General features: G+C 35.5%; 1 protein-coding gene across 6 annotated transcripts in view; it reads right to left on the bottom strand.

Moving 5' to 3' along the window:
• Gapvd1 (GTPase activating protein and VPS9 domains 1) overlaps positions 1 to 15,156 on the bottom strand; it is a 442,880-nt gene that overhangs the window by 324,104 nt on the left and 103,620 nt on the right. For all 6 annotated transcript variants that reach the window (XM_090389457.1, XM_090389454.1, XM_090389464.1 and 3 more), the window contains exon 6: positions 10,128 to 10,341. In XM_090389457.1, coding sequence (XP_090245583.1) covers positions 10,128 to 10,341 — 214 coding nt within the window. The remainder of the gene's footprint in view (positions 1 to 10,127; positions 10,342 to 15,156) is intronic.

Genomic DNA, 15,156 nt, shown 5'->3' with positions numbered 1-15,156 from the left:
GTTTGTTGTTTTTTTTAAATAAAAGGATAATCTAGTATTATTATTATTATTCAAATTCTGAAACTGACATTTCTCTCAATAATATACTTTAAATGCCTAATTTTTTCACAACTAAATAATTTATCTTTGTTATATCTCATCAATGTCATTAACAAATATCACACATAGCAATGGATCCACTTTAAATCCAGAGGAACACCTTTAAGGCCTTGGTCCACTCAGAGCAATAACCATCTTTTGTCTCCTATCATTTAACCAACCTTTTATTCAACATTATACCTTTCCACCAATGAAACACTGTTCCAATTTATACATAAGGCAGTTATATTGGATAGTATCAAAAGCCTTACTAAAGCTTAAATATGCTATGTCAAAATTATTCTTTGCATCCAATTTTTTCTGGACAACCTCATAATAGCTTATCAGATTACTTAGGCATGATTTCCATTTAACAAACCCATGCTGCATTTAAAAAAAAAGAAAAAAGTTATGTAAATTTATACTCAGGCATGACCACACAGAGCAAAGGGGTTCAACTAGTTGTTTAACAAGAATACTTTCATTAACAACTATATTTGGTGATAATGTGGAATCAAACTATTGATTCCAATACACATTCCAAATACACATTCTACTGCCAACCCAAATACACATTCTACTGCATTACCACATTTCTCATAATGGAATAATTACATTCCTATCCAAATGACACTGTAGTACATCCTTATAATGAATTCAATTATTTTCCCTGCCACAAAAATTAAACTTGCAGGTTTATAATTATGTACTAAAATTATTCTTTGCATCCAGTAAATTTAGAATTGGAACCACCTTTGTAAAGTGGAGAGATATTTGTGATCAATCTGATTTCAATCTGATTGAACTTCACAGATGCATGCATCAGAATAGATCGGGTTCTGACAATCTGTCCTGCTACTTCCTTTAATATCAGTAGATAAATCACATCAGCTCATGCTATTTTTTCATTCCAAATAGCAATTTCTTTAGCAATCCACTTTCCATAACCATGCAATTGTCCGTTTCCCAATACCTGTTATCTGGGCCAATAACACTGTTAGGTCTAAAAGAATGCTGGCATACAAATACTGATGCAAAAAATTTATTACTCTCATCGGTTGTCTATTTAGTATCTAAAAAAGTACCAAACCTCTCCAGCATTCAAAGACAGCAATTTCTCTAGCAATCCACTTTCAGTAACCATGCAAATCATCTGTTTCCCAATAACTGTTATCTGGACCAATAGTACTGTTAAATCTAAAAGAATGCTGATGTACAAACACTGATGCAAAAAATTTATTAATCTCATCAGCTGTCTGTTTAGTATCCATGATGTTACCCAAAGCTCCTATAGTGGACCATTATAATTAAAAGCCTTCCTTCTAGTGCTGACATATAAAAAAAATTCTCTATTACTGACACTTTTCCCTCTTTGTTTTAGCATTTCACACAATATAAAGCTGATTAATTAACAGAAGGTTAATCATCAACTTAAAAATATGCTTAACTCACTTTCGTATATGTGTGCAAAATGTCCACCGTTTTGGACTTCACAAAACTGTAGTCTTTTCATTAACGTTTTGACAAATGTGAAAGTCTATGAATATACATACTTTTATATATTAATGTATAATTTAATACATTTAACTAAACTACACGAACAAAGCAAAGGATTTTTTAAAAAAATGTTTTTCCATATTTCATTTTTTAAAAAATGCTTCATACGAATAACATGTGTCATCTCCCTCTCCTCGCCCCAAAGATAGAGAGATGTTTGTTTCATCTGTCTTCCTATATGGGTGCAAAACTTGGCCTCTGATGAAAGAAAGCAAAGATAATGTCACTACTTTCATATGTAGTGTGCTAGAAGAGTGTGGAAAATTAAATGGACCAATACATTGAGAAATTAAGTTTGGAGAATAATGGGAAGTGATTACAGCTTATTGAAAGAAGTGATGAAAAAGATGTGGATGTATGCTGGACATATTATAAGAGGGTCCTCTGGAAACATAGTTATAGCATTAGAGGGATGGACAGAGAGAGAAACAACAAGGGAGGCCAAGAAGGGAATGGTTAGACGACTTAAAGGAATGGACCAACTTGAAAAAGTACTATGAACTGAAGAGAATTTCCCAAGACAGAAAGTCCGGTGAATCGTGACTGCGAACCTTCAACTTGGAGACTGCACCTCATGATGATGATGGGAAAATAGCTGGCTGGAAATATATTATTTTTTTTAACATGTACTAACAGCTTTCACCTGTTGTCATATCAGCAAAAAAGAAACATCTAACATCTGACAAAATTCTTGGCCAAAATCTCCTGAAAAATATCTGAATTAGTCAGTTCTTTTGATATTGTCATATGTGGATTCCCTTGGACATAATAAATACTCAATGTAACTGAATCGTTAGCACAGGAGTGTAGCAGAGTTTTTACATGCATTTGAGCTGACCATAGTTTGATTCCACATGACTGTTAAATATGATTAATGATATATTCTTGCCAAAAATGATTAGCTATAAACTCCTCTAACATATGAGGCTTTACTAGAATATAAAACAGAAAAATTAGGTCTATTCACCTGCTCATTTCATTTGAATGTGGTCTCATTAGATCGCAGAATTTGACCGATCAACTTCCCTTCAGGAAGTTGATCGGTCAGGATCATTTCCCTTAAGATTTAATACTAATGTGGAATGATAAATCTTGAATTTTAAAAGACAGTAATCCTCGAAATTCTTAACTCTAGAGAAAGCCTTTTTTAGGGTCCTTTGTTAGACTACGGACCCTTTTAATATCACAGCATTGTATATCTCTGAAACCACTCAACATACTGACTTGAAATTTTGCATGGGTTTGTACATCATGTAGGCCAACATAACACCATATTGATTGTTGTTGATAAAAATTTGTTTGAGAAATGTGGGGGGGGGGGAGTTGTTGACAACCTATAGCTTATTATACACCGTTGGAAAGAGCTCAAACGAGTAGGTTTAAAATATAATTTTAAAATATTTTTTAAATTAAAAATGGCAGCACCAGACAGAAAAATATGAGTAATTTTCATGTTCTCCCCCCTCTATTTCTGTCGCTAATGGAGCTAAAAATTTAAAAATCACATTAACTAAGCGTTATTTGATGCTTATCAAGGGAAAACTATTCCGATTGAAATCTATCATTTACTGTTTGTGTTAAAATTAAAAAAACAATTTTATTGCACTTCAATAGGGCACTTCTTTGTACTAAGTAACTCTCCTCTTGGTGACAAAAAGGTTGCTAAATAGTTAGTTAATAATTCTATAAAGGTCATTTATAAATTTTGTGAAGAGAAGTATTTTTTCACAATTTTCAAATATGGTATTGTCCCAGCAAGGAGGTACTCAGATAGCCAGTGTTGAGGCGGCGGTAGTGGGGAAGCACCTGTGCGGAGTCTTGCACGGCCCTCACCTGCCAGCCACTTCTCCCCCAAGACTTTAATCACTTCTCCAAGAAGTCTGAGTCGCTTTTCCCACCCTTGTCATTCACAACAACTGGAAAGACTCAAATAGATAACATTTTCGTTAGTTCCTCAGTTTTAGGCAAACTGGGGTACTAGAAACTTTTTTCAGTTACCATAAAGCTCTCTATTTGAGATACTACACTAACAACCATTCGTGACTACAGACGCTTCATCCTGAGTGCATGGTACTCAGTAGTTGACCGATTTATTCTAACTTCCTGCAACTTTTCTCTAAGCTTTCCTTTATTCTACTCTCACTGTGTGAAGACAACTAAATCTGCCTCACTCTGGAAAATCATGGACACTTCATCAGAGCAAGACTGTCCAATCACGTGAACTCAGTGTTCCCAAACCCAACTAGTTTTTTTTTTTTTTGTTGTTGTTGTTGTTTTTTTATTGCCTTTAGCTTAGATGAGGAACTCATTATTATCACATAATCACAAATCAAGTATGCTAAATTTATAAATATATTTTAGACATTTTTAGTTTTAACATATATTTAGCCATGCAATTGATTTTCTGTGCCTCATATGCACACTTGGTTAATGGAGTAAACAGTTAGCCTTGTATATAATCTTAAAAATCAGCAAGAAATAATTCAAAATTGTTCACTTTGCATCCTTCAATAATTGCAAGTGGGAGATCCAACTAATTTTAAATTCATGTTTTTTAAGTATGTGCATATAATTATTGGAAGAAGGCTTAAATTGGTCTTGCATTTTTACTATTTGTGTGATAATTAACAAAGATTTCCAGAATTATCAATGGAAAAATCAAAATAAACCCTCTCATTAAAAAGTATCAAGAGTTTCAGCTGTGTGGAGTGAGTAGACAGAGAGCACAAAATTGATAAAATCATTTATGGTCTCAAAGATCCCATATGCTCAGCTCCAGGTTAAGCAAAAAACAGATTTCCAGGTTTTGGACCACACTACTTGACTTTGCATTCTTATGTTTCTTGATAATTTATATCTGTCCCATGTAACTTTCTTTTTTGTTGCTGATTTCATCAATGCAGTGGTCATCCACTTCATTTAACGTGCATTTAAAAAAATTAACAGCTTCATGAATTATTTCTCTGAACATTTCCCATTTAGCATTTGTATCTGTTATATTCACTAACTGTCCCCACTGAATAAAATTTTAATAATGCACAAGACAAATGTAATTTCCTTTGCATTATTAAATCCTTTACTCTTGACAACAATTATCTATTTATATATGTCCAACACCCTAATACATTATGCTTACTATGGAGTGTGATCAAAAAGTTCGAGGACTTTGTATCTTAAAAGTATCATATTTTAATGAATTGTGACTTGTCCCAACATAATTTGTGACTCATCTAGACACAGCAAAAAGTGCAACAGAAACTCATGAAATATTAAAAAGCAGCTTTCAGAGAAGACACTATGTGTTATTCAAAGACTTTTTAGTGGCTTGCAGTTTAAAGAGGGCCACAAACTGTAAGAATGATCCAAACATTGGCAGCTATGTTTTAATGCAGCAAAATGCAACATACACTTGGGGTGTTGAATTAATAACAGTAGAGGGAAAAAAGGACCTGGGAGTTATAATACGGACAGATATGAAGTTTTCTGAGGCAGTGTAATCAGGCAGCCAGGAAAGCCCATGGCATCTGTCGGTGATTTATCAAACAAGAAACAATATTCTGTAGAGATATGGAGGTCATAGTCCCACTGTGTAAGGCAAAGACCACATTTGGAATACTGTGTTCAAGTGTGCAGACTTCATCTGGAAAAAGACATTGAGCTTCTTGAAAGGGTCCAAAGACATAACTCGCATGGTGAGATCAGCAAATGGGCAACCATATGAGGAAAGGTTCCGAATATGTGAACTACACAGCTTGGCAACCAGGCACCTCAGAGGGGACCTAACAGGTTGCCTCCGCAGGTAGCTGAGGCTGACAATTTGAATAAATTCAAAGGTCAACTGGATTGTTACTTATGTGAGGAGGATAGCAAATAATTTGTATTTTCTTATCTACTCATTTTTTTTTTTTTTTTTCCCCCCCTTCAGCCAGTGTAGCAAAAACCTGTGGCTTCCTTACACTATATGGCTCTTACTAATACTTATCCAACAAAGATAGATCTGTGCTCTGGCTGCCCTTCCACTTCAAAAACCAATCATTCAATTGCTCATGTTCAATCTAATCAGGAGAGCTCAAATTTTAACTATTTGCATAGTTGCTAGCGAAATTAGTATTTCTTATAGGAGCAATTAATTTTAACAGAAGATTTTAAATGCAATGCCTTTTAGCCAAGTTTGTGCCACACATCCTTGCTGATGATCACAAAGAGCAGCAAGTTCTCACCTGTCAGGATCTTTATAAACATGCTGCTGATGACACACACTTTGTTTCTTCCATAATTATTAGTGGGTTTGTTTCTGGGCTAATCACCTGAACCAATGATTTGTTTCTGGGCTATGACCCAAAATCAAAAGTCCAGTCTTCTCAATGGTAGACTGTCTTTTCCAAGGCAAAAAAAAAAAAAAAAAAAAAAAACACAAGACAATCTTGATTAACTGTGATGAATCACTTATCGTACTGTTTGAAGAAAGTGGCTTCGAGGACTTGGTTCGTTATCCTTGGTTCTGTATCATGACAACAGCACTACACAATCAGTGCTTTCCATTCAAGACTTTCTTGCAAAGCACTATCATTTTGGTCAGCACTACACAATCAGTGCTTTTCATTCCAGGCTTTCTTGCAAAGCACTCTGTCATTTTGGTCCCCTCTATTAATGTCCCCTTGAAAGGTCACAGATTTGCAATAGTTTGGGAATTTATTCAGAACAATACAAGAACTATCAGGAATGCTTCCAGAAGTTTCAAAAGAACTGGAATTGGTGTATAGTTTCAAAGAGATTACTTGAAAGGAATTGACAGTAAGCATTATTTTCATCATTCATCATTTTCCAAATATCATACATGTTAAAAATTTACACAGTCCTTAATCAAAAAGTTCTCAATATTTTGAAGTTCTCATGTCTTGGTAGACATGGTCATGAATATTGTTATTCCACATGGCATCTCTAATATATGATATACAAAGCTGTGATCTAATTAATCAAAAAATATTCTGCTGTTGTGATAGCACTACAACCACCAGTCTGTCTGTTTAAGGAAAATTAAGTTCCCCATAATAATATATTCAATATCTGCTTGTCATTTGCCTGTATAAACTGCCATCATTTTCATCACACTCGTTAGGTGCATACCACCAGTCTTATTTTTGCTTTCCTAACTATTTTCAACAGATTGAATCATTCTATCTATTCATTATACTCTTCTTAAATTGATGTGCTTTGCATCTAAAAGTATAACATCTGATCTACATTCTGTCATGTCTGGCTTTTCCTGTACACATTATATTTACTACATTCTATTTATGCAGAGTGGCATCATGTTTCTGATATTCTTATTATGTGAAGCATTAGCTGATTTGAATTCAACAAACTTATTAACAATATTTCTAACGTAAATATATTTTCATGGTCTTTATATATAAAACCTTAACACATCCGACATGGGCTGCTTATGAAGTACTTTTCCCAAAATTTTCCAAATGAATGCTCAGTTCCTTTTTAAGACTCTCTATATGAATGTTTGGTACTTTCCCATCATTTTTCAATGGTCCTATAGTCTTACAGTCAGTTTCAGCTCCCAATCATAGCATACCACTCCTCAATAGCATCAACAAATATTCTTCCACTTCTACTGAAGTGGATCTCATCTCCATAAAAACAGTCCCCTCCATCAATGTGTGCAGGCCACACTAAGAAAAATTCTAACTCATAAGTCTTGCAAAACTTTCTACACTAGAAATAAAGCTAGGACAATATACTCACTTCCTTATCATGCTAGGAAAATTCCAGACACTCTTCGAAATGAGCACTAGTGCTTTTTCTCAACACCATCTCACAAAGCAAGACCTCAGATCTATGCTTAATATTATTAGTACCTACAAAGTACAAAAAAAATCACCTTTTACGCCGTTAAAAGGCAATTGTTCCACAATATCATTAACTTTTGCACTTAGTAGACATACATTGTCCCTGTTCTGTCTACCACTATTACAGAATATATTTCCTGTTTCTCTAAAAACTGAATCACCCAGAATTACAACTTCATCTACATACAAGTCATAAATGGACGGCCCAACAGATACATTAAATATATGAGGGTACATATCATCAATGTCCCTTCATATATCATTATGTAAAATTAGGAACAACTGTAAATATAGATAACTTAATTTCTGCTACTCACCTATAGCATTTAAGGTTGATAAATTAAATTTGTGGCAGAAAACTGAATAATATCATTACAGCCAAACATTACTGGTAGATGCATACATATACACTGATGAGCCAAAACATTATGACCATCTACTACCTAATACGATGTTGACCCTCCACATGCAGCCAAAACAGCTCGTACCCGGCAAGGCATGGGAACTACAAGACTTCTAAATGCATCTTGCGGTATCTTGTACCAACACGTAACCAGCAGATCCTTCCTTTAGCTCTTGTAAGGTCCATGGTTGAGAAGCCTCAAATTGGAGTAGCTGTTCCAACACAAACCACAGATGCTCGATGAGATTTATATCTGGGGAATTTGTAGGCCAGGGCAATACCTGGAAGTATTCCTCATGTTCCACGAACCAGTCTCAAACAATCTGGGCGGTGTGGCATGGCACATTATCCTGCTGAAAGACGGCACTACCAGAGGAGAAGACCGCTGCCATGAAAGGGTGTACCTGGTCAGCAATGATGTTTAGGTAGGTGGTGGATGTCAGAGTGCCCGGCACATGGATGACTGGACCCAGGATATCCCACTAGAACATCGCCCAAAGCATGACACTGCCGGCACTGGTTTGTTTTCGTCCCACGGTGCATCCAGGCACCATCACTTCCCCAAGTAAACAACGCACACATACCCAGCTGTCCACATGGTGCAACAGGAAAGGAAACGTGATTCGTTGGACCAGACAAACTTCTTCCAATCACTCAATGTCCAGTTTCGATGCTTGAAATAAAGGGCACTGTCGCTGGTGAGCCTTGGTTAGCATGGGCACTCGGAGCGGCCTGCGGCTACGCAGCCCCATATTCAGAAGGTTTGATGCACTGTGTGTTATGACACATTACTCCTGTCACCAGATTCCAGTTACTGGCAAGTTGCACCACAGTCACCCTTCTGTTGCCACATACCATCCTGGAGAGCCTTCGCTCACCTCGAGCATCGTTGGAAGAGCCGTGGTCATTAACACCTTGCCGGCAGCTCGTGGGTTTACCCTCCTCGGACCACTTTCGGCAGGTACTAACCAGGGCTGACTGTGAGCACCCCACCATCCATGCCGTTTTGGATATGCTCTAACCAAGTCGTCTGGCCATTACAATTTGGCCTTTGTCAAACTCGCTTAAGTCTGCTGCCTTTCCCATCTGAAGAACAAGAGTAACACTGATTAACGGAGCTCAGTATCAGGTGTTTTTCATACAATGTCCCGGCCCGTGCATGTGCCGTAATTCACCTGCAGCTGCTTTGATTTGCATAATGACTCGCTGGTCATAATGTTTTGGCTCATCGGTGTATATGCATTACTTTGGTTTATTATAGGTGCATTTAAAAAGTGAGTTTGAGAATAATAAGTGTAACATTTTTGAATTTGAATCTTAAAAAAACAATTTTATGAGTTGCAACAGATCACTTCTATTTTCTTAGGGAAGAATAAGTCAAATTATCACATTTTGTATACAGAGTGGCTGATTTTTATTTTATATAATTTTTAAATTATTTAGCTCCTAACTGTAGAACATTGGTATACCAATGTTCTACAATTTGTATGCCTGTTTGCAGGATTAAAAATACCTAGAAAAATCAAGTGGACCTTGCAAATGCATTAATGATCAACCATTCAATGACTTAAAAATTGCTTTTGAAGCTTCTTTAATCTTCAGCAGGAATCAAAGCTAGGACTTTCAAAACAAGCCAAGTGATATAGCCCCTACATCAGTGCAGAGAACACAGTGCTGATATTACAACAAATGTCTATAGCCTAGATACCCTTGAAGCAATTTAATAAGACACACACACACCTCTATATTTCCATACAGTATTCATTGTGACTCATTCCAATAATAATATTTAACAGTTGTATAGAAGCCCCTGTTTGAATATAACTGTCACACACTTTTACTAGGATACTAAATGACTATTTGGTGACAAAGGATCAGTCTTAGATAATCAGGTAAGGGATACAAAGTACAATACAAAAATAAGCTAACTAAAATATAAACACGCCACTATAAACAAATAAGTAAGATAATTTTTATTCTTAAAATTAACTTTAAATTAATTAAGTTATGTTGTTTGTTATTTGGTTTTTAGGAGCATTAGCAACTAAGGCCATATTGCTCCGGGAGATGCGGTGGTCATTTCCTGACCTTTCCGCATCTTCCGTATTTGGTGGTGACGGGCTCGAACCCCGGTCTAATCAAGAAGCGTGTGCTACGCACCGCTGCTCCTTCCCACCTGGCTACGGAGGCGCCCTTAATTAAGTTAATTAAGTTATACAGTCTATTACCTTTGCCAAGTAAAGTTCTTCTTTTCATTGATGGTGTATGTGGTGGAGTATCAAGTGACAAAATATTTGTAAGACTAGGACTTATATGGTGCACTGCAGTGTTTGGAACATTTCCATTGCAAGTAGTTTGTGGAATATTATCCAAAAGAGCACTGAGAGTCTTTTTGAGACTGTTATCATCACAGTCATTTTCCAACACACGTAAAATTGACACCTGAAAAATACCAAAAATACATTAGTAAATTAAATTTTGTTGTAGTAATGATGATAAAATATAATAAAACAATAAATATCATAACAGAATATATTATGAATATATCCTTTTCCTCTGTTTATTTTAAGTGTGAAATAGGAGCTTCAAAATAACTATGCAAGCATTAAAATACAACTGCACACACACACATTTGTAAATAATTAAAATTTTAGAACTCTTCAATAAGACCTCATATATTGCCCACTCAGTTACACATATCCTTCAGGCTGCATAATTTCTTGTCTGTCTCTAATTGCTTCACACCGTGCACACCCTACTTCAAGACATAGGATTTTTGGTTGTAAGGGTTATTTGAAAGCCAAACTGAAACCCTGACAGATATAGAAAGCAGTATAATAAAGCATATTGGAAACATTTCCAACATGCTTTATTATACTGCTTTGTACATAAAGGAAATGTTGCAAACAACAATTTACAATGCGGCTCTATGATCCAGCATACTAACATTTAATGTTTGTCAAGCTATTCAAATACTGAACAGTTTGATGAGGACATCAGACAACACACACAAGAAACATAAATTTAAATGGAAAAAGGAGAGTTGTATGATAAATGCAAAAATTTTCTTTTTGATTGATTGTTGGAACAAAATTCCATCTGATACTGTGGAAGTGGACAATTTGAATAAATCTAACACCAACAGTTAACATAGATTCATTATTTTTGAGATTCCCCTCAAAAATAATGAGCTTGTGTTAACTATTGGTTGAAGATAAAAATCTGTGACTTTCTGAACCTTCCTAAATATAAATAAATTTTTACTTGATATGATTTTTGCATTTTTTTTGATTTCCCACAGTCATTGTATGAGAGAACCTATCTAGTCATGCACAACTACATTTATTCTACTTTTAACTTGTAGTAATGCTACCATGTGAACCTGATGGGTACTGATGCCCAGAGCTTGGAATTTTGTGTATGCTTCTAGTTCAAGCTATTTACAGAACTCTTCCACATAATTTATCAATGTGATTGATCTATCTGTTAGAGCCACGGAAGTTCAACAGCTTCAAAAATCTTATATGAGGTATTTTTGAATTTGTTTTAAAGATTTGTTATTATTTTTGAATAATAACGAATTCTTTATCATTCAAAGATGAATGTTAATATTCACGCAAAAAGAGAGTTAAAAACATGAGTAATATTCAAATTTTATATGCTTCATGGCACAGCAAATTTTAAACAATTTTTTTAAAAAATTTGAAATGAATAATAGTATCTAATAGATATATTTTAAATTTAATATTTATAATAATATATAAACATTATATCAACATAATAAGTGATATAATAAGGAGAAATATATGCACATGCACACATTTGAAATTTTGTGCAATTAACAGAATGATACAATAAAATTGAAGATACTAACAGTTTCGTCATTATATTTTATGCATGTAACTTTTAATTTTCAGCAAAATTAATTTTTTTTTAACAAAAGGTGTAAAAAAATGCTGATTTTTATATATTTAATTTGTTTATTAAGATACAAAAAAAATACAATAAGTGTTACAATCATTAAGAAAAGGTGAAATATCCATATACTGAGTTCAAAAACCCAAAAACTTTTTACAGAAATTAAAAAGAATTTTAATTTCTGTAAAAATTAATTAAAAAATTAATTTCTGTATGCATCACTCCTACACAATGCACAACCCTGCTTTCTCCCCAGTGGCACGTTAAAGAATGATTTATGCACGTCACTCTTTTTTTGCTCTGCCTGACTCTTTCCCATTCTACATTTCAGCTCTGCAATTATCTGCTTTTTGTCTACAGTTCTTCAAAGTGACACAGTTTAATTATAAACACGTTATAATTAGACACGGTCAATTGTTTAAAATTTAAAATCAAGTCCTAAATGAAGTCCTAAGGAGGTAATTATTCCAGTGTGTAAGGCAATAGTGAGGACATCATGACTATTGCACACAGGTCTAGAAAGCATCATTATAGGAAGGATGTGATTCTTTGGAATGGGTGAAGAGAAGAGGAACAACATTTGTGTGAGAAAACAAAAGGGATACTCTTACCATGGCAGGGTTGTTAATGACAGTAATCACAGTATGCTACCGCAATAACATCTATAAAAATTAGGTAGTTTGGCTAGGAAGTGGTGACTAAAGTTCAATATTAACAAATGCAAGCTACTGCACATGGGTAGAAACATTCCCAGAATAATATATGAAATGTGTGGTATAATATTCGAGGTAGTAGAGAACAAAAAAAAGACGTTGGGGTAACTGTAGAATCAGACATGAATTTCTCTGAGCAGTGCAGACAGGATAGCATATGTCAATGATATACAGGAATTTTGCTAGTAAGTTCAGTAGGGATAAGGAGGTGTTTATCCCGAACTTTTCTGGTCATGCACCCTTATTTTACATAAAAGGACGAGCAGAATAAAAAATTAAATTAAATTAAAAACCCCGGAATGAAAAATTAAATATATAAGTTTAATATTTTTTCTTATAAATCATTTACATGGAAAGGCATTATATCTAAAATCACATATAATTTTAAAAGATCACAAATTTTTTAAAAAATACAAAACAAAATTAAATTGAAGTTAAAGTACAAAATGATATTAGCATCAGTAGAGGCATACAATGCAAGAAAGCAAGCTTATGCAGCATCAGCAAAAAGAAAAAAAAAAGACTCCGTTCGTTCCAAATACCTGTCCAACTCAGCCTTAAATTTATTTAGGCTATCAACTTCCACAACAAAAGATGGAAGTCTGTTCCACCAATCAACTGGCTAAAAGCAAACTTCCGCACATCTATCCTACAACGGTCTTTCCTCAATTTGCATTTATGCCCTCTCAGGTGATTATTCTGAGCAAGAGGAAGAATCCCATCAGCATTAAGCAAATTCAAACCATTCAAGGCATTATACACCTCAATCAAATCACCTCGCAGGTGCCTAGTCTCCAAACACTGTAATCTGCAAGACTTAAACCTATCTTCGTAAGAGCAAACCTTTGTTTCATCCACTAATCTTGTTGCCCTTCTCTGTACTCGTTCCAATAGCTCTACATCCTTCTTAAAATGAGGCCTCCAGACCTGTATACAGTAATCAAGGTGTGGCCTGACCACTGCTTTTATACAAAGGGCTAATCACCTCCTTATCCCTGCTAGAAAAATTCCTGTATATCATTGACAAGACACCATGAGCTACACTTAAAGACCGTCTACACTGCTCAGAAAACTTCATATCTGCCTGCACAATTACCCCGGTGTTCTTTTCATTTTCTATCAGTGTCAGTGTAGTACCGCAAAGTTGATACGTTACTCTGGGGTTACTGCTTCCCATATGCAATACGTTACATTTGTCAATGTTAACCTTCATTTGCCACCTCTCAGCCAATCTGCTCAATTTTTATAGATCCCGATGCAGCAGCAACTGTCATTAGTGTCATTAACAACCCTGCCAACCTTCGTATCGTCTGCAAACTTGGACATTAAGCCTGATATACCATCATCAATATCATTTATAAATACAGAACACAACAATGGACCCAACACTCAACCCTTAGGGACTCCACTAATAACATTAGTCCACAAAGAGCAGTGTCCATTAATTATCACTCTGTCTTCTCCTACTCAACCATCCCTTTATCCATAGCAGCAATTTGCCTCCAGTGTAGCACTGCTCCAATTTGTGCAGCAGTCTACCATGTGCAACAGTATCAAAAGCCTTTCTAAGATCCAAATATATGATATCAAAGTTATTCCCTGCATCCAGTTCCTTTGTGACCACATCATAGTATCCAATCAAATTGGTCAGACAAGACTTCCCCTTAAAACCATGCTGTGTCCGAGCTATAACTGAAGTGCTTCTTTAGCCAGTGCCTCCATTAATTTCCCTGGAACAAAAGTTAAACTAACAGGTCTATAATTACTTGTGTTGCCCTTTGATCCTCCTTTGTGAATTGGGGTCACATTTGCACACCTCCATTCCATGAGGACCTCCCTCAAGTCCAAGGAATCTCTCATAATTATGGTTAAGAGTTTGGTTACTTCCTTTGCTGCCTCCAATATAACTGGATAGATCCTATCCATCCCAAGTGCCTTCCTTATGTTTATCTTCAAGAATTTCTCCTCCACTTTGCTCTCAGTTATTACAAAATCGTGTAGCTCGCTGACAGAGTTTAGTTCAGATCTGGCATTCCCCTCCCTGAATAACTCCTCGTGTGTGAATGTAGATGCAATATACTCATTTAGTTTGTTAGCCACCTGATCAGGATCATCAACAGTTGAACCATCGATATCCAGTAGACAAATATGATTCATCCCTTTCCTTCTACAGTTTACATAGGTAAAGAATTCTTTGCTATTTTTCTTTGCATCCTTTGACAAAGATTTCTCATAATCTGCCTTTGCCTGCCTAACCTCCTTTGTGACTTGGTTACAGACCAGCTTATATCTATCATAGGCTACAATGTCACCCATTAATTTATATGTATCCCATACATTTTTCTTCTCTGCCACATTCAACCCCAGGGGCTCACATCTGGTGAGTATGGGCTTGGCACACCCAGAGTCCTCAGCTGGACTCTGGGTGTGCCAGATATAGAAGAATCTGGCAAAGAAATAGAAGAATCATAATTCTTCTATTTCTTGGTGATTCCCTTCTACTTTTAATAATAATATTATTCTGTCTCTCTCTCTCTCTCTCTCTCTCTCTCTCTCTCTCTCTCTGGGTAACTCGGGAATTTTTTGTGGCTGGTGCAGCATAAGCCTCAGGCTTCCTTGCACCATA

Source organism: Mastigoproctus giganteus, chromosome 2 (genome assembly GCF_048544385.1).
Source record: "Mastigoproctus giganteus isolate SK-2022 chromosome 2, ASM4854438v1, whole genome shotgun sequence".
Classification (NCBI taxonomy): Eukaryota; Metazoa; Arthropoda; class Arachnida; order Uropygi; family Thelyphonidae; genus Mastigoproctus; species Mastigoproctus giganteus.
Note: the sequence above shows the minus strand (reverse complement) of the source record. Positions and strands in the feature narration are given on the sequence as shown.